Genomic DNA, 19310 nt, shown 5'->3' with positions numbered 1-19310 from the left:
TAATTGTTGGTACCAGACTGGCTGGTTTCAGTATCTCAGAAAACTGCTGATCTCCTGGGATTTTCACGCGCAACAGTCTCTAGAGTTTACAGAGAATGGTGCGCAAAACAAAAACCATCTAGTGCGAGGCAGTACTGTGGGTGAAAACACCTTGATAATGAGAGAGGTCAGAGGAGAATGAACAGACTGGTTGAAGCTGACAGGAACGCAACAGTAACTCAAATAACCATGCATTTTAACAGTGGCATGCAAAAGAGCATCTCTGAATGCACAGCATATCGTACCTTGAAGTGGATGAGCTACAGCAGCAGAAAACCACAACTGGTTACACTCCTGTCAGCTAAAAATAGGTAACTGAGGCTCCATTGGCACAGGCTCTCTGAAATTGGACAGTTGCAGATTGGAAAAACATTGCCTGTGTTATGACTCGCCGGGCTCTCTGTCAGAGTAGTTAGTTAGAGATAGGTAGATAGATAGTTAGCTAGTGATAGGTAGGTATGTAGTTTGGTAGGTATTAGATAGCCATCCGGGTCTTTAGATAGGTAGTTAGTTTAGTTCTTAGATAGATTAGGTAGATCAGATAGGCAGATAGATTAGCTAGGTCTTAGATAGGGTCAGTTAGGTCTGTTCTCTGTCAGAACCTGCCCTCATTTATGCTGTCATTTCTATGTAATGCCTCACCTGGCCAGACTGTTTCTCTGAGCCCACTCACCTGGCTTCTCATTATCATCTACAGCCCATTGGTTCTGCTCTCCTTAAATAGCCGGCTAATCTTCTGCAGGATTGCTGGCAATATGTTTACCATTGTTCTGCTCCCTTGTGGTTTCCCTGTTACCTCGTGGTATCCCCATGTACCAGACCGTTACCGTTCCTGTCTACTCTTCATTGGATTTCCCTGTGTACCGACTCGGCTCTGCTTTGACTCTTCTCCTGTTTGGATTCCCCGTGTACGGACCATGATTCTCCCTTGACTATTCTACCATCTACTCACCAGTTTCAGTCAGCTATCTTCCGGACCCCGGTAAAGTCGTGCTCCCAGGCATGGATCCGGCGTGATCTCCAGCTCCTCTGGTCATCCGAACCTGTATATGGAGACGCAGCCTCTGCAGCATCTCTGCGCTCTGATTTCTAAAAAATCTCCCTCTGGCTCCGGACTCACTTTGCCACAGGTACCTTTCGACTGTTTACTTATATCACCGTGTGCCTGTAGTTGTAGTTACCTCTGGCAACCACCTAGGAACTGTTTCCCTCTAATCTCCGGACTATCACCGGTACTGCGGGTTGTAGTTACCCGTGGCAACTGCCTACATTCGGTTCCATCATCTTTACCTATCACTGCAAGTTTCGTTCCTTTCCGGACGAACACCGATACAAAAGCTGCTGTGTATTGGGCAATCTCTCCATCAACTGTTCCTTTATTTATTAGTGGCCACGAGTGATATCAGTCTTGACACCATCCACTCGGTGTCTCTCCTCTCACCCTCCTGCACTTCCTACTCTACGGCCTCAGTAACTCTATTCCTGGGTTCTCCCCAGCCAGTGCACATCTCACGACCCTCTGTTTGTCTACAGCCAAGCCTGTCCCCGCCATTAGGGGCAATAGTGAACACCAGACGTTCGGCGTAGACTCCAGGTTTTGCTGTACTGGCTGAGGGGTTCCTAACAGCCTGTTCTGATGAATCAAAACTTCTGCTGCAACATGTAGATGCCAGGGGCAGAATGTGGCGTAAACATGATTTTGTGTCAACGGTGCAGAATGGTGGTGCTATAATGGCACACACTAGGCCCTTTAATACCTTTCTCTACATTTACAAGACACTTTAAGTGGTTTCCTTTCCTATCCATTTCTGAGTTTTTAATCCTGCACCTAGCACAGATTTTAATGATAGTAATGCACTATTGTTATTTTTTAAGTTTCTAGAAAATAAAGACACCCATCTAAACTATTTGAAAACATATGCAGGAGGATGATAGTCATTTTATTGCTCGGTCACCTCTCATTGTGGCGAGTAGTATACCACGAACATTATCTCACTGGCTGTTCGCTTGTGATGTTAGGCTTCAGAACCAACAGGCACTTATGGACCATATTAACATAGTAATAATGTTATGTGCTACCCCCATTGGAGACTTCAGATTCGTGGTGATCTGTGATGTAAAAGAGCAGTGTGTGTCAAGCTCAGAAAACATTAACCTAGCAGGCTTTCAGATCTATACAGAATACAACCCCATCCCACAACGACTGAAGGAGATTTATATCATATCATGCAAAGTTGAAAACCCTCTTAAGAATGGAGGAACGTGTGGTCGGTCCCAACTTGCACAATACACTGTTAATAGTAAGCATGTTCCAAAATATATAGCACTAGCAAGTGTCTTTAAGACAATTTAAGATATTTAAAATGTGTACCAAACCTTTCTACAATCCCTCTCCAAACTGTTATTTTCAGTCAAAGGGGTCTCTTATCCAGAGACAGCCACCTTAGCTGGAGTACTGAGAAAGTGTGCCCAGCTATCTTCTGTGACAAAGCCAGGCAGAATAAGCCATGGAATATATTCCTTTCTTTCAGTCTCATCTTCACAAAACACCAATACACAACGTTCTTTGACTTGCTGCCGGTGGAGGTCTGCTAGTGGGCACATTGGTCTTCCACAGACAAAACCTCTTCTCACTCTCACTAGTCCCTCCTTGAAGATTTTCTAAATCTTGGTGAATTAGTCCCACATCTATTTTACCCTCCTCTATCTTTCCAGTCAGTGTGGTTTATTATTTGAAGGTGAGCTGATGTATGCAGTTTTTTGTAAGGGCCGTCCTAGCTAGGCAGAGACTGTGTTCACTTTCCTGGTCATCTCTTAGATTCAGTTAACACTGCCAATGCCATAAAGATATCCTATAAACATCTCACGAGTAGTGTCCTATTGAGGGAATTGTTATACACCAAGTTGGGGTAGCCAGTGTACTTGCAATAAGGCTCACTGGACAATACAGGTCGCATCAAGTGTTACAGAGTGATACTTAGCTTAAACGGAAGTGCATGGAGGTAATACTTCACTAGATAACTACTAGCTTGACTCAAGTCCGTTCAGAAAGCTGTGTTTGGAGGGTTCAGCACTGCAAGATTTATCATCTTTTCCCAGAGAGGTGCTGAGTCTAATGGTAGCGAAGTATTCACCAGGGATCCCTGCAAGGGTATATGGCTTCTCTCTAGCCACAGGTCGCGGTCCTCTAAGGGGGATTAGAGCAGGGTGAGAGGGAAACGTGGAGTGGAGCAGGACTGCTGGACTATAAATGCAGAGGTTCAGGTGAATGGCAGTGAACCTAAGCGTTAAAGTTCCTGCAACAATACCGCAGGTCTTGATCGTGGAACAGGCAACACATGATACCTATGCGCAGACGGGAGCCAGAGAGAACAGCATCCTAACAGGTAAGGAGACCTAAAGATCTGGCAACTTAGTAGAGAAGCAGATACAGGCAATTAGCCAATCAAGGGAATGCAGGAAGTTTTGAAAAGACCAGGGGGTAAATCTATCATACCCCGTTTTTTTCAACTCGCCGGGAATCGGCGAGTTGACAGCTAAAATTTAAAGCGGCGCTGGCTTGTAAAGGCAGCGCTTGCATTTACAAGCCAGGGGTACGATACATTTACCCCCAGGTGTGCGCATGCTCAGTTCAGACCAGCAATAAATGCTGGGAGTGAGAACCAAGGGAAACAGGTAAGAACAGTGACCAGAATGCAGGTTAGCTGGTGCAATGTGTGACCGTGAGGTGGACGTTTTTCCAGTTTTGTGCAAAATGGAATTCAAGATTTAAAACAATAGCACTGGAGGCTTCTGCTTTAGTGTGTCCTCTACCTCGTTCGCCATTTTGGACTATAAATGCGTTTCCTACAGTGTCTCAACAGGTTTACTAACAGGAAGTCTAGACTGCATAGAAAAATGACTTTAAATCCCTTACCTAAAATATCTTTTGTGGACCCTTGATTCAGATGTTCATCTACATTAAACAAATTTAAGTTTTTTACTGAATGAGTGCACATTATTTTTTTTTAAGCAGTGTTATGCCATACCTTACGTGCACCTTTTTCACAAATTTGACCTCTGACCCTGTGGTGCGTCTAAATAGTTTGAATATGTGAACATTTCCTGATATGCAAGCACAGTGCCAGCAGGTCATGTGGAAACCATTTCCTCAACATAGAATGCTGCTAATTTGTTTATAGCAGAAGTAACCATTCAATATCATCCATAATGATTCAACCACTTATACATTATGTGTAGGATTACCAAATCATCCACATACATCTGGACACATAATAAATAAACCAGCTACATAGCTTTGTTGCATGTAGTTCACACTATGCTGCATGCCAGAAGCATATTGTGACTCCCATGTCAAATCTGGCAACACAATGGTTTAGTTTAAGAGCATGAATAATTAGGATTTTCATAGTCTGGAGCAAAGAATTATGATGGGACTATTCAGACAGGTTTGACGAGTTACAGTTTATATCAGCTGTCCCATGTAATTTATAAATATATTGAACTCTGTCCAAAATTACTAGTACACCCGTTAGCATCATCATAATTTATTTATATAGCGCCACTAATTCTGCAGCGCTGTACAGAGAACTCACATCAGTCCCTGCCCCAATAGAGGTTACAGTCTAAATTCCCTAACACAGACACACAGAGACTTGGGTCAATTTGATAACAGCTAATTAACCTACTAGTATGTTTTTTTGGGGATTGTGGGAGGAAACACACACAAACACGAGAAGAACATATAGACTCCACACAGATAAGGCCATTGTTGGGAATTGAACTCATGACCCCAGTGCTGTAAGGCAAAAGTGCTAACCACTAAGCCAATGTGCTGCAATATTTGCATTATCTGACAGTTTCAGATAAAAGCCTCCTTGTTGTTTTGCTGCAGCTCATGTATCTTGCTGGGTAGGGTGTGACATTTCCTACACGTAAGAAGGACATTGACTGCCACACTGTAAGCAATTGACCCCATATGAATTTATCTTTGCGAAGTTAAATTTGCAATATCTTTTGATACCACTAGATGGTGATTGAGAATGGTGTACATGTTTAATATAAAGATGAAGTCCTTTTTGAAAATTAACATGGCTAACGTTTGACTGCAGTAGTTATATGTAAATTGTTGTTTGAGCACTAAACTGTTTGGAAGTAAGATACATTATTGGGTTTCAAATTAGTTTTCAGACCTTACAAACCCCAAATAAGTTACAGAACATTCTGATAGTTAGTCTATAGGAATTTGAGAAATGTTCCTTAAAAGGAAATTAATAAAAATGATCGGTGAGATATAAGATGCTACATCCTATATAGATTTATAATTAGGTTGTGGTACTTCATTGTGACTTGCTAGCACTATGCTGTATTACATGCCTACCTTCCCATGTTGTAGTCTGCGTATGATCTGTAGGATATCCATGGCAAGTAGTCAAAGCTCCAAGAACAGGTAAGAGAGAGCAGTACTGTCTGACAATTATTCTGATTCTGGTGTGACAGTCCTGATTTTGGGGGACAGTCTGATGTATGTCCTCATTCATGCTGGACTGTTCATGATTATTTAATGGAGAAAGCTACCTGCTCAGGTATGCCAAGGATCACACCCAAATAGCAGCATCTACTGAAAGATTGTTACTAACAGGAGTAGTAAGGATCATGTCTGAAAGCACAAAATACATGTCTACAGTGCACATGATATTTTGCATTCTCATGTGTCCTTTTAAAACTAATGTGTCTGATTTGGAAAAACATGCATGAAGCTTGCATATTAAAAACGACCAGCATTTATAGCCGTGCATGATCGGACGGGAGGCACTGGCCAATTGGAACATTGCAAACTGGTTGTGTGGATGGTAATCTATTGCTACTACCTACACACAGGTAGTGGATGGGAATATATACTCAGGTAAGTGAGGGACGCCAAGCATTTTGAAAATAAGGGCACCCACACAGGTGTGGCTTCTGCGTTAAATAAGCAAATAACATCCCTGTATGGTCATGAATATGTACAAAAAAAAATGCTGGATGGCCCGGATGCTTATAACTAAGGGTAGCATAATATATACATACCCACACACATACAGGATAGATATGTATTATATAATATACAGGTTTATTAGTTAAACATACCAAATAATGCAGTTTCTCCAGAAATCTTACTTTGTTTGTACAGATACTCAACAAATGTGACACAGGAATGTTAGTACTTAAATGCTAATGCTGTGCTAGTCTGATTAACTGGTCTCATCTCATCCCACACTTGTCGATCAGCTTGAGAACTGGTGTATGGGGGAAACCACTGTATTGAATTGAAAAATATTAATTCACTGTTCATGGAATAACGTAAGGACTATCCTAGCCTTGTGACACAGCGCACGCCTGCTATGCTGCCATGAAGGGACACATTTATGTTCAGATATTTTCATATTCATTAAAATGTTGCTCTATGCATATCATAGATGCAATGTTTGGTACAAAAACTTACTTCTCACCATTACACTATTACCAACTTGCATAGAGGACAGTCTGCAGAATACATCCAGATAATGATGGAGTGTCCACAATAAGATGGCCTTCTTATTATTGGAACTGGGATTTAGCACACCATCCGATATTCTATAGTTTTCCAGCGCCCAATGAGTGTGTTCCTTAGCTCGTTGCAATCACACAACCTTGCTTTTTGCTGACAGACATGGAATTCAGCAGTCTATTACTGCCATGCCTAATTTATAAGCAGGTATGACATTTTGTGAACTCAAGAGATTTTTCTTTCAGCACCCATGTTACTTAATTTACTGTCTGTTAGTATATAGAGAAACAAAATCCTTCAACTTCTTGCGGCAATGGTATGTTTTCAACCACAGGACAGCAATTTGCTGGATGGATATTTGACAGTCCTATTAAAATATAATATAATATATACAGGGTGATTCAAAAGTCGTAGTACACCCTTTTATATCAAAAACTCTACAGGAAATTGGGAAACCTGAATACCCCAGTAAGGTATGGGTGACGTGGTCTATCTTTTACGGTATGTACCAAACATGGGCGCCATCTTGAAATCGGCCAATCGGCCCAATTCCTATAGAGTTTTTGAAATAAAAGGGTGTACTGCGACTTTTGAATCACCCTGTATATATAGGCAGTTAGTCATCTTAGTAAATGGCTAACTGATAAATAATTGAATAACTTGATATAAGTCCTCCTATATATGTCCATCTATATACACAATATCTACATACATGATGTGTAATATCTCCAATATTTAACTATTTCAGCAATATGCTATTAACTTTATTTGCTGTTTTACGTATTTGGATACCTCCATATTATTACTTCCATTGTTCTGCTCTGGGATACTGTTTTATTACTTTTTCCTTATACTAATTTTGTTCTATCGCTGCAGTTCATAAAAATGATTACAATTTGGGCAAGAAAAAACTGCTCGGTTTACACACATTTATAGCTTAAATTAATGATGAAAGTGAGGGGACTGTCTTTATTACACGTGGCACTTTTGTGTGTTTGATTGTTCATTTATTTTACATTGGTGGAAGTACACATAAAACGTGTGGTTGACTTTGGCTCACAGGGGTGCCGCGGCCTGGGCCAGCGGTAAGCAAGGCAGGGGACTACTTGGTAATTATTTTGGCTTAGGGGTGCCTTGAGAAACTTATGGAGACCCTAAGGGTGCCTCGATCTGAGAACATTTGAGATACCACTGCGCTAGAAGAAATTTAGTCACATCAGCACAAAATCAAGATTTGTCACATCACCGTACATAATTTTGTGCTGCATTTTATCCGTTATGTTCTCGAGGAGACCCTCTGTTTAGTCTTAATTCTGTGTCTAGTTGATTTGTGTACAATGTCCTGCAAAATATTTAAGTTCTTTTCAGCAGATACATACCTCATTCCCATGCATGTTTGCAACATACTTGAATTCAGGAATTCCAATTGTGTGTTTGGTTGGATTTTTCCCCACAACAAAAACCCACAGATCTCTGCCTTTAATAAAAAAAGAGACATTATGTTAGACATGTATGGTGTATGTATAGATTTTATTTAAGATATTGTTTATTGGGGGTATTGAATGGAGAATAACAGTGACGCACAGTATCACAGGGAAGTTTACAGAGTCTTATGTTAGAATCCACGTATCAATTAACAAGCAAAAATGGGTGAATCGTGGAGAAGTTGAAGGATTAATAATAGACACACAATGCTGTAAATTTTAGATAAGTAGGGATAAGACAAGAAAGAAAGAAGCCAGGGAAGAGAGAGTGGAAGGCTAGGGATGGAAGAATCCATTAAGGTGTAGCCTATAATGAGAACCACCTTTCCAGGACGGAGACATAAATTCAGAATTAGAAACCGTGTGATTGTTGAAAGGGCCCACATTTTGTGATAGACAACAGAGGGATATATATATATATATATATATATATATATATATATATATATATATATATATATATATATATAATCTCCCTATATATACCAATGACCAATACATATATATATATATATATATATATATATATATATATATATATATATATATATATATATTGGTCATATACAGTATTTCATTTGCTACTTTTGCCAGATTAGGTTGATAACCAGCAATAGGATTGGAGAACTCCCATTTTTTTTCCAGAATACTGTGATCTGGCAAGGGGCAAAGTTGAGATTGTGTCCGATGAGCCTATTCTGTTTGGGGATGTCCGGAATAAGCAATAGAGGTGAAATTAATTTAGGGCCTGGCGAGACCATGCCAGAATTGATACAGAATTTCAGTCTTGCAGTTCCTCTAACAAAAGGTAAGGCATTTTGGGAACACACTTTTTTGTTTTGGCTCAAACATAGTACCATTTAATACTAACATTAATGAACAATCGGTATCACCCATCCCAAATATCTGGAAATTCTTACGAGTCTACCACGTTTTCAATATCGGATTCCCACTTAATCTCATGTGACTATCACTAACCTGCGGAACCTGAAGTGCATTATAAAGAGCTAAAATATTGCCTTTGGGTGAGTGGCTGCTAAGGCAGAGTCTTTCTAATGAGACGTACATTAGAGACTCATATATATATATATATATATATATATATATATATATATAATAGAAGTATCTAATCTGCAAATAGTACATAGCTATTTTAAAATAGATCAAGAACTTATTAGGAAATGGTTGGAATATGGTTACTCAATAATTTCACAAAAGACACTTTTCACATGCATCTCCTTGAAATGTACTAATAAACACCTTAATTACACAACAATACAATGTTATTAATATTTACTACATATCCTGTTCACGTTTTCTCCTGCAAACCCTCCAATCCAATTCTCAAGATGCCATTCTGAAGAGTTTGATTAATTCTATCCCATCACTTCTTGCTTTTCCCCTCCCACACTCAACTTGTTTTTTTTCTCCACCCTCACAGGTTCAGGATATCCCCTTTTTACTGGTCTTACTGGTTTTATTGTCACATGTATGGTATTACACACAAACATGGTATAAATTTGTTTCATTGTCATTCATCACCAATTATTTTCAATTCATATATATTTCCTTTTAATAAGTCTACATTGAGAAGCAGTTATCATAATCAATTTGATGATGTCTGAACAGCAGCAGGATATGTTGAAAACTCGTCACGCCCTTAAATCATTCAGACACATTTAACATATATGTTGAGTTGCACATATCTTGACATATGTTTGATTCAGAATAAACCCGTAGCTGTATTTCGTTTTTCTTTAAAGCATTTTACTCCTGTGCTTTAGAGAAAAATGCTTCCAACTCGGCATCAGGCCCAGACACGTGTCTTCAAATCTCAGACTTCTTCTTACGTTAAATTAGCAAATGAATTATTTGCATAACATACCATGCACAATCCATATTTTTCACATGCCACATGAGAAGGGAGACTTTCAGAAATAGCAAAAAATATTTGAACTGAGAAGGGATCTGAAATCTGGCATGAAACATCATTGTGTGACCCAGCACACCTTGGCATTCTGCCTAGATAAATGCTCTGCAGGTCATCTACATCGATTGTTTCTCCTAATAGAACAAATGACACCAACCGTGTCCGACACCTTTTTCCCCAATTTGCTTTTAATATAGTCTTCATATTTATGTTGGAATTAAGAAAATGAAAAAATCCTGGATAGGGGGGGATTCTATAGCATCCATATCTAAGGAGGAGGCCAAATGGATTTTTAACCTTGAGACTCTAACCCCTAAGGGTCTGAACATTGATTTTGACCTTGGTTCCTTTCTATAGCAAACTCAGACCTTTTTCCTTGTTACCTGATTCATATACCTCTGAATTTATAGTATGGTTTTCCAGTTGTTCTCTACCTTGACACAATAGGGTAATATTTTTTTTTATTATTATTTTTTTTTTTACATTTATTTTTTATATTTTTTTATTTTTATAAATTTTTTCTCAACTATACTCTATAAGAGCCATTGGATTTATATATTTCATTCATATAATTCTTGGTATATGTTTAATACATCACTACCTATGTGACCTTAAAGAAACTAAAGTTCTCCTTTTTTCACTCAGACTCTTTTTAAGGCATGTCCACTTCTACCAATTAAAACATTACTAGGGAGGTGGAATGGATCTATACATAATTTTTTCCCTGAGGAAGCCCCCGATGGAGGGGTGAAACGCGTTGGTTATTTGTTTTTATTGTTCTCTACTAGAACAGGTTTATTACAGTTTTATTTGTCCACACACTTTCCAGCACTGCGGCACATCCCGGCTGCCTGATACCGGAAGCGCAGCGTTTGGAACGCAGGCTTGCGTTCCAAGACACAGGAAGAGAAGGTGAGCTCACTGAATCCAGCTACAGTCGGCGGTGCACAGTCTCCGGAAGGAGGGAGCCCTCGCTTATAGCCTTGGAGGGCTTCACGGACATTTTCATTGAACCTCTGATGAGACCTTCACAGAGGTAATTTCTACCCTTTATATTCATCGCTGGAACTGTTATTTTCAGTAGCATACACGACTGCTGTTTTTTCTGGCCATCCCGCCAGAGGTTTGAACGTTATTTTTCCTCCTTGTCCTATAAACTTTGGATCTGTTTTTGCTAGTTTGTATTTTTTATATATTTTTTATGTTATTTTATTCTTTCACCCCTTTTTGACCTTATATATTATTTTTATCTTTCTTTTCTCTATTTTTCATTTTTTAATTTTTTATCTTCATACTTTTTTTATTTTGCAGCTTGATACATAGATTACCTTTTTGAGCTTACCTTTATGATATTTAGTTCCAAATAAACCCTTCTGGTTATTTTCAAAGTGCCTCCTGTTCTCATTATATTATACTAGTATTCATTTTGCCATTTTAGCCATATTGTATTTCCGTTTCTCAATACTGTAATCCATAGCGCCGTGGGTCAATATTATGCTTACATTGATCTGTATTGGGAAGTTTGGAATTCGTCCCACACAGACCCACCTTGGCAGCTTTACATATCTTTAGAGCAGCGCTGTTATCCCTACACTTTTTCTATACTTTATACTGCAAACATAAAGTTGTTTGCAGTTTGTCATAATGCATCTATCATTTGTTGCTATGGTTTTTTTTTTTCTTTTTGTTTAATTTTAGGCGTCACTCTACATGTCTTTTTATTAAGCATCGCCATGGATAAGCATTGTAAGGCGTTTGACCCACCACTCCTTACTCTTAAAACAACATTTTACACAATGAGCTCATGCTATTGTGTTACTAATAATAGGTACTATCCCACTTTCCAGGCGATTGTTAAATGTCATATGTGTTCTAGCTTGTTTAATATTACCAGTACATGTTATCTATAGCTATCCTTACTGTGTATAATGAGTTATCCAGTGACTCAGGTATTCTTGCCTAAACTTCTGGGGGTAAGTGCATCATCCCCCAATTTCTGTAAACTTGCCTTTACAAGCCATCGCCGCTTTAAATTTTTCACTGCAAAGTCGTCGATTTCTGGTGACTTGCAAAAATCAGAGTATAACACATTTACCCCCTAGAAGAGTAGGCCACCCTACTGGATCCTGTCCAACCATGGTGAGAAGTGAGAGGGGCTGTGATAACGTGATTCGCTGAGAATAGAGTCATCATGACCCCCTTGGCTGGGGTCAGTAATTAAATAGAATTGTCTAGAATGTGTTGTCTTTTGCTACATTCTGTGTGAGACCCTAGTGTTTATTTTGTACTCACACTCATTTATGCTACTCATCTGCTTCATGTATTTGTGATTTTGCTCACTGTATTAGTTATGCCTTATCTGTATTTGTACCATTGTCTGGTGCAAAGGAATCTGTGGCATTCGATAACTAAATAAATTGTGCTTGTCCCTGCAATTTTACTAGGGATGGATTTTTGTAAAAAGATGTAAAGGTGCCTTTAATGTAGTTTACACATACTTGCCTATGAATGTCTGGGAAACTCCTGAATTTCAGGAAGTTCTCCTGGAGCCCCAGAAAAGCCTTTCTCCAGGATTCCGCCCACTCAAACGTGATTTCCTGTATGAGTTTCATTTATAGGCTAAATTACCATCATTTAACTAATTTCCTTTAAGTTAATAGGATTTATTTTTGAATATCAGGACTCTTACAAGTAGTTCATGTAGTGTTTTATAAATAAGATGGCTGTTGGAGCTGTGACTACCAAATTACTTGTAGATTTCTGAGCACAGAGCAGAAAGAAACAAACGTGTTTAATTTCAGAGTGAAATCATGGCTAATAAAGTAATTTGTTAATAAACTTTTAGACAAATTACTTTGTTAAAACAAAGGAAGAATTGGATTTTTTTCATATTGTTCATCCAAAAAGTACCTACAGCCCTTAACCTGGCAGTGGGTTAATGTGATGTTTAATGGACTCTTATGACATAACAGAATAGACCAACTTTACAATCAATGGGGCATATTCAACTCTTGGCGAGTTGTGTATTTCGAGTGCGTTAAGTGTTTTGGTTTTTTTTTGCCCCAGCATTTTCGAGCGCGGAAACTTTACCCGCAATTCAAATCTTTTTTTTTTTTTTCAAAACAGCCTTCTCGCGCTCCGGGCGTTTGTCTATGCAAAAGTATAGGGTGGATGAGAAGCCTCAGCGTTAAAAGCAATTCAATTGTTTTTTAACGCTGTGGGTGAAACAGGCATATCTGCTGTTTCATCTCGCACCTCCTTGGTCTGCTCCAAAATAAATAAAAAAATTAAAGTTCATTAAAAAAAAAAATTATTAAACAGAAAAAATAGTTACATAGGTTCATAACAATTACATTCTAATGAAAAAGGATTAATATTTCTTTAAAAATCCAGTCAAAATAAATTAAGTTTACAAATTTCCCCTTTGAAAAATAACATCAGTGGTTTAGTCCTTTTTTATTTTAAATAAACTGACACATTCTTTCAAAAACACTTGAGTGGACAGTGGTGGAGAACAGCTTTGCAAAGAAATTACTGTTGGCTCAGTGTTTTTTTTGGTGCACACAAATCTTTCCCAGCATTTCACTGAACTGTTTGTTGGTGGATTATCCAGGACTTCCTAAGGACACGTATTGTATTTTTGTTTGGTGTTGTCTGTCCTAAAAATTAGCTAAATTAACATATAAATGAATCACTTACACCCAAAGTAATATCATAGTGAAATAGTGCTTCTCACAGGGCCATTCTTCCCCTGCATAAACAGGCCTTCTCCCTACATTTTTTAAAAAAAAAATAGTTACTACTTTAGTTTTAAATTATCCCTTTTAATTATTGTCTCTTTTTCAATGGAGCCATTCGTGGACACAGTGTGGGTGTACATGTATGCTGCATGTATGGAGGAGACTGCTTTGGATGAAATGCAAGGTGATGTAAATGTGGGAGTGGCTGGAGAGAATGTTGATGTATGTGGTGTGAATGTGAGTATGGAAGAGGGAGAGCCTGTGGGAGAGAATGGTGGACAGGCAATGGCTGCATTGTCCAGTGCGGCAAGTAGGACTAGAATCCCCAGGCCGCATCTGTACCGCAACAGGCGTTTGCTTGATGGATTGCCTGAGGAGGAGGCGAGAAGACTTTATCGCCTCTCCTCTTCTGCAATTTACAATCTGTATGAGATTGTAAAACAGGACCTGGAACCTCATTACCCTAATGACCGTGCAGTCCCTGGACTTTCCAAACTGCTTGGTGCTTTGCATTTTCTTGCCTCAGGAACATTTCAGCCCACCTTGGCAGTTATTGCCGGGTTTTCCCAACCCACTTTTTCTAGGATCCTGTTCCAGGTCCTAAATGCCCTCAAAAAGCACACTGCAACGTTTCTTAATTTCCCGCAGTCTGCCAATGAGTGGCATGAGGTCAAAGCTAAATTTTATGCTTTGTCTCAAATGCAGTGTGTGTGTATATATATATATATATATATATATATATATATATATGTGTGTGTGTGGTGTGTCAAATGTAGGTGTGTAGTGTGGTATGTCTGTAGTATATCGTGTGTAGTGGTCAGTAATGTAAAAAAAATATGAATATAAATTAAAATGTAATAAAAGTTGTTTTACTGGGTAGTGTAGTGTAATTGATGTAGAGTCAACTCACAAATCCAAGGAATACAACAATGCAGAGCAGTCAGGAGTCAAAAGCCACAGCAGTCACCAAACCAGCCAAAAGCTATCAGCAATTGACAGTTTGCTGATGGCTGCATTCATTTTTTATACTAAAATGGCCGCCTTAACCACTCTATTGCTCTGACTAAAACTCGCTAAGACAAATAGTTAGAGCGCGAGGGGGTGGTTGCAAGATTTTGAATGGAATTGAGCGAGATTTTTTTTTTTAACGGTCGCTCAAACATGTAAAAACGAGCGCGGGATTTTTTTCTTTTCCCCGTGGCGGGGACATTTGCATCTCGCCAAGAATTGAATATGCCCCAATGAGTACTGTTAACAAACATTGTTCAAAGGTGAAAATCTGCACTAGTCATAGGAACCAATTGGCAATTACCTTTTATCTGTGTAGTGTAAGTTAGAAAATTAAATAAAATGTCTGTCTTGGTTGCTACTGCTTTAGCGCAGATTTGCACCTTTGACCAATATTAGTAAAAAAAACTAAATGTGTGTATAAACTACTACTACTACAATATAAATATTACTACACACACATTTATAGTTCCAATTGGAGTTTTGGTACAGTGCATCATTATTTTCTCAACGTGGCATTATTAGAACAGATTACGACAACTAACAAAACATACATGAAAGTCAGCTTGCGTGCCAGTTGTTTATGGTTTATTGGTTGCAGGCTTGTTCTTAGTTGGTCTTTGTATATCCTAAGTGACTAGAGCAGAACACAAATCTACATTCAATCCACAGGTGCAGTACTGGGAGCTACATCAATTGTGATACAATTTATTTATAAACTGCTTTTTCGGAAATGCCTTAAAATTGAAGAGCACAATAACTTCACAGGACTGTACAAGAAAACCCTGTTTGTGAAAACATTAAACAATTATCTGTTTTTGTTATTCAATGGCATCATCCTGGCTGGGTGAGCATCTTGGGAAAGGTACAAGAGTAAAGAAATATATTTTTGAGCCAACAGTGCTGTCTGATGGGGAAGAGCTTTGAGGACAAGGGTGTTGTTTTTGCATGTAGGGGCATAAGGAAGAAAGATTTTGTTTTGTGGACGAGATAGTGATTTGGAGACAAGGTACTTTTTGGTGGGATGTCTCCTCTTTTTAGCAGGGAGTGAGGGGCAAACAGATATTTTCTCCTGGCAAAAGGACTTGCATATCCTTGGAGCAGGGCCGTAAATAGGGCTGTGCGACAGCGGCGACCGCCCAGGACGCAACGCTGAAGGGGGGCGCAATTTAGGAATATTTTAGGTTAATTTGGTTAAAATTGAGGGCTAGGGGGGCGGCATTTGTCTTTCTCGCCCAGGGCACTATAATTCTAAGTTACGGTTTTGCCTTGGAGATATGATGACCCAAGCTTTAGCCTATAGCTTCAATTAGATGCTTCTGCATCCTCTAGGTGCACTTCACCGGTGGCGTAGCATGGCTGAAGCTAGTGGAGAATGTGCTCCAGGCACTGGCTGTGCTGTGAGGATCTTGGGCTAGTTTAATTCCTTAAACTGTATTTGCTCCTTCCTGTTGCGTTCTGAAAGGGCAGCACACAGAAGTTCCTAGGGAAGCTGCAGTTCATTATGGGGCGCTCCTAACGTGCATTTTCTCTGCCAAGACACTCTGCCAATCAATGGCAGAGGGAGACGTGTGTGGGGGAAGACGTGGTTAGAACCACATACAGCCAAAAGTAAATTGTTTATGTGAGCTGTCTAGCACGGAAGATAGTGTTTCAGCGAATTTATTAAAATGTGTAAAGTGTAGTGAGTTAAGGAAGTAATCTCATAATTATAATATTTATCTATGTCCTCAAGATGGGAATCCGTGTAGGTCAATTATAGCTGTAACAAGATCCTTGCCAATAATTGATTAAAGAGCTATTAGTAATGCTCTTGGGTCCTGGGGTTATTGGTCATTGCACGTAGGCTGGGCGCTCTCATGTTCTCAATTTATCATCTGCCTATGTCCTCAAAATAAACATAGGCAGAGAAATGAACATAGCTAGGAATAGGATACACACAAACAAAAGTTTGTACAAATGCTAGGAGTTTAGGAAATAAAATCCCAGAACTAATTGCAGGGATTATATGGATATTGTGGCTATTACGGAGTCATGGTGCAATGAGAATCATGGCTGGGAACTGGGAAATAATTTATTTAGGACGGACAGAGTGGGAAGAATTGGAGGAGGGGTAGCAATATATGTGAAAAGAAACATGAATATCACTTTAATACAAACTATTGAAGAAAAAAACTGAGGCCCTTTGGGTGACAATAGGAAACTGGGGTTAAAGCTATTCTTCGTATTGGGGTGATCTATAGACCACCAAGACAGGAATCTATTGCAGGACATCACTAAAATGGTATTAAAAGGAGAGATAATAATCATGTAATCATTTAATTTAAGTAGGGACATTCTGAATAACTTGCAGGAGAATCCCTCAAACAATTGGTGAGGGAGACCACTTGTAAAGACGCAATATTAGACTTAGTACTTACAAATGGTGATAAAATATCCAAACGTAAATGTGGGTGAGAACCTAGGTTCCAGTGATCATCAAGCAGTATGGTTTAGTACAAAGACAGAGACTGACTTATTCCACACAAAAACAAAAGTGGCTCTTTGGCAGAGTGGAGGAATTTGAAAGGAGTACAGGAAAGGTGGAAACAAATTAAACAATGCAATACTAAAAGCAACTAACCTTTGTATCAAAAGGGTTAGGAAAAGCACAAGTAAAAGGAAACCAGCGTCATTTGCCAAAGTAGCCGCCAGTATTGTGAAAGCAAAAAATATGGCCTACAGGAAATATAAGCAGACTCAGAATAATGAAGACAAAGAGGTGTATCTTGTTAGACAGAAGGAGATTAAGAAGATAATCAGATGTGTAAAAGCACAAACTGAAGAGGAAATAGCCCAGTTAGTAGATAAAGGAAGAAAAAAATTTTTTTAGGTATATAAAGTGAAAGTAGAAAACAAAAGGAAGAATACTGCAGGAAAAGGCAACTATCAGCTATTTTACCAACGACAGGCCAAAAAAAAAAAAAAAGACCCAATCAGAATGCCGATATATGCATACACACTATAGCAATTACCTTCAGATGTCTGCTGTTTATCTGTCACAACAACGGGCCTGTCAGTTTCACTGCACTCTGGACACTCTCAGCCTGCACAGAACTCTGCTGCTGCCAGGAAAACCTCACCATGCATGCACAGCACAAAGGTCACTAAACCCCCCATCCCCCTCCCCTACATGCAGCCTCTGTGTCCTTAAAGCTGTGTGCTTTCACTCACTGTACTGACGGTCTCCACTGAAAGTGAAAGCCAGAAGCACCAGCAGCCTGTCAGCCTGGAAAATGGAGGAAACAGAGGTTGATGACACCAGAGCCCCAGACACCTCCAGTGACAGGCAAGTGCTGCTTCAAGCAATGTTGATCCAATTCTGCACACACCCTGCAGAATTGGACAGACATTGTTCCAAAACTGAACGACATCTTTAAAGCAGCACAACCAATCAGACCAACCGATTATCTGTGTTTTGGGACAATAATCGTTCATCGTACCAGGGTACACACTACTGTGATATCGAGACAATCAGTCATTTATCATCTGATTGACACGATAATTGGCTGAAAACAGTGTAGTGTGTACCTCAGGGGCAAACGCAGGATTTGTAGAGGGGGGTTTCCACACCACGCCGCCAGTGGGCGTGACCAGCATGCATGGGGGCGTGGCTATAATTTTAGGCAGTGCTCGGCTGCTCTCCAACTCTTCCTATCCCCATAATATATATGGGCAATGCTGCGTGCACTACTGTTAGGTGCACGCAGCTCTCCCTTTTCAAGCAGAGCCCTGTGAAGCAGGAGCAGGGTCCAGCCAACTCAATTATACAGTGCCCCAGGCTTGGATGGGGGTTTCTAGGCACTAGGAAACCCCCCCCCCCCATCCCTCGGTTTGCCTATGTACCTAGCCTAAAGCAATAGATCATGGGGGGTAGGGGGGCACGTAAATGTAGCTTATCTAGATTTTAGTAAGGCTTTTGACACTGTCCCACATTGTAGACTGTTAAATAACCTTGAAAGCTTGGAATTGGATTCTAAGATGGTTGAATGAATAAGATCTTGGCTGCAGAATCGATAACAGAGAGTTATAGTAAATGGAGTGCATTCACAGGAGGGAGAGGTTACCAGTGGAGTACTCCAGGGATCTGTACTTGGATCAGTGCTTTTTAATATCTTCATTGGTAGCTTTGCAAATGGTAATGAAGGGAAAGTATGCCTTCCTGCAGGTGACACAAAGATTTGCAACATGATAGACACACCAGGAGGGGTAAAACAAATGATCGATGATCTAGGTAGAATAGATCTAGGTAGACTAGAGGAATGGTCAAGAGTGTGGCAACTACAGTTTAATGCCCAAAAAATGCTAAATCATGCACTTAGGTATCAAAAACCCAAAAGGCTAAATAAAGTAATAACACTATAATGGAGACTACTGAGGAGGAAAGGTATCTAGGTGATCATAAAGGCTATGTAACAAAGCAACGAGAAAGGCAAGTCAGATGCTTGGTTGAACAGGGAGAGGAATCAATAGCAGAAATAAATAAGTAATAATGCCACTGTATAGTAGTGTTGGCTAACCTGTGACACTCCAGGTGTTGT

The 19310-nt window shown here is 39.5% G+C and overlaps 1 protein-coding gene across 1 annotated transcript in view; it reads right to left on the bottom strand.

Annotated features, from left to right (window-relative positions):
• Positions 1–19310, bottom strand: part of CPM (carboxypeptidase M) — a 71566-nt gene that overhangs the window by 13584 nt on the left and 38672 nt on the right. Inside the window, exon 3 of the mRNA XM_075209511.1 lies at positions 7948–8045. Coding sequence (XP_075065612.1) covers positions 7948–8045 — 98 coding nt within the window. The remainder of the gene's footprint in view (positions 1–7947; positions 8046–19310) is intronic.

This window comes from Mixophyes fleayi, chromosome 4 (genome assembly GCF_038048845.1).
Source record: "Mixophyes fleayi isolate aMixFle1 chromosome 4, aMixFle1.hap1, whole genome shotgun sequence".
Classification (NCBI taxonomy): domain Eukaryota; kingdom Metazoa; phylum Chordata; class Amphibia; order Anura; family Limnodynastidae; genus Mixophyes; species Mixophyes fleayi.
Note: the sequence above shows the minus strand (reverse complement) of the source record. Positions and strands in the feature narration are given on the sequence as shown.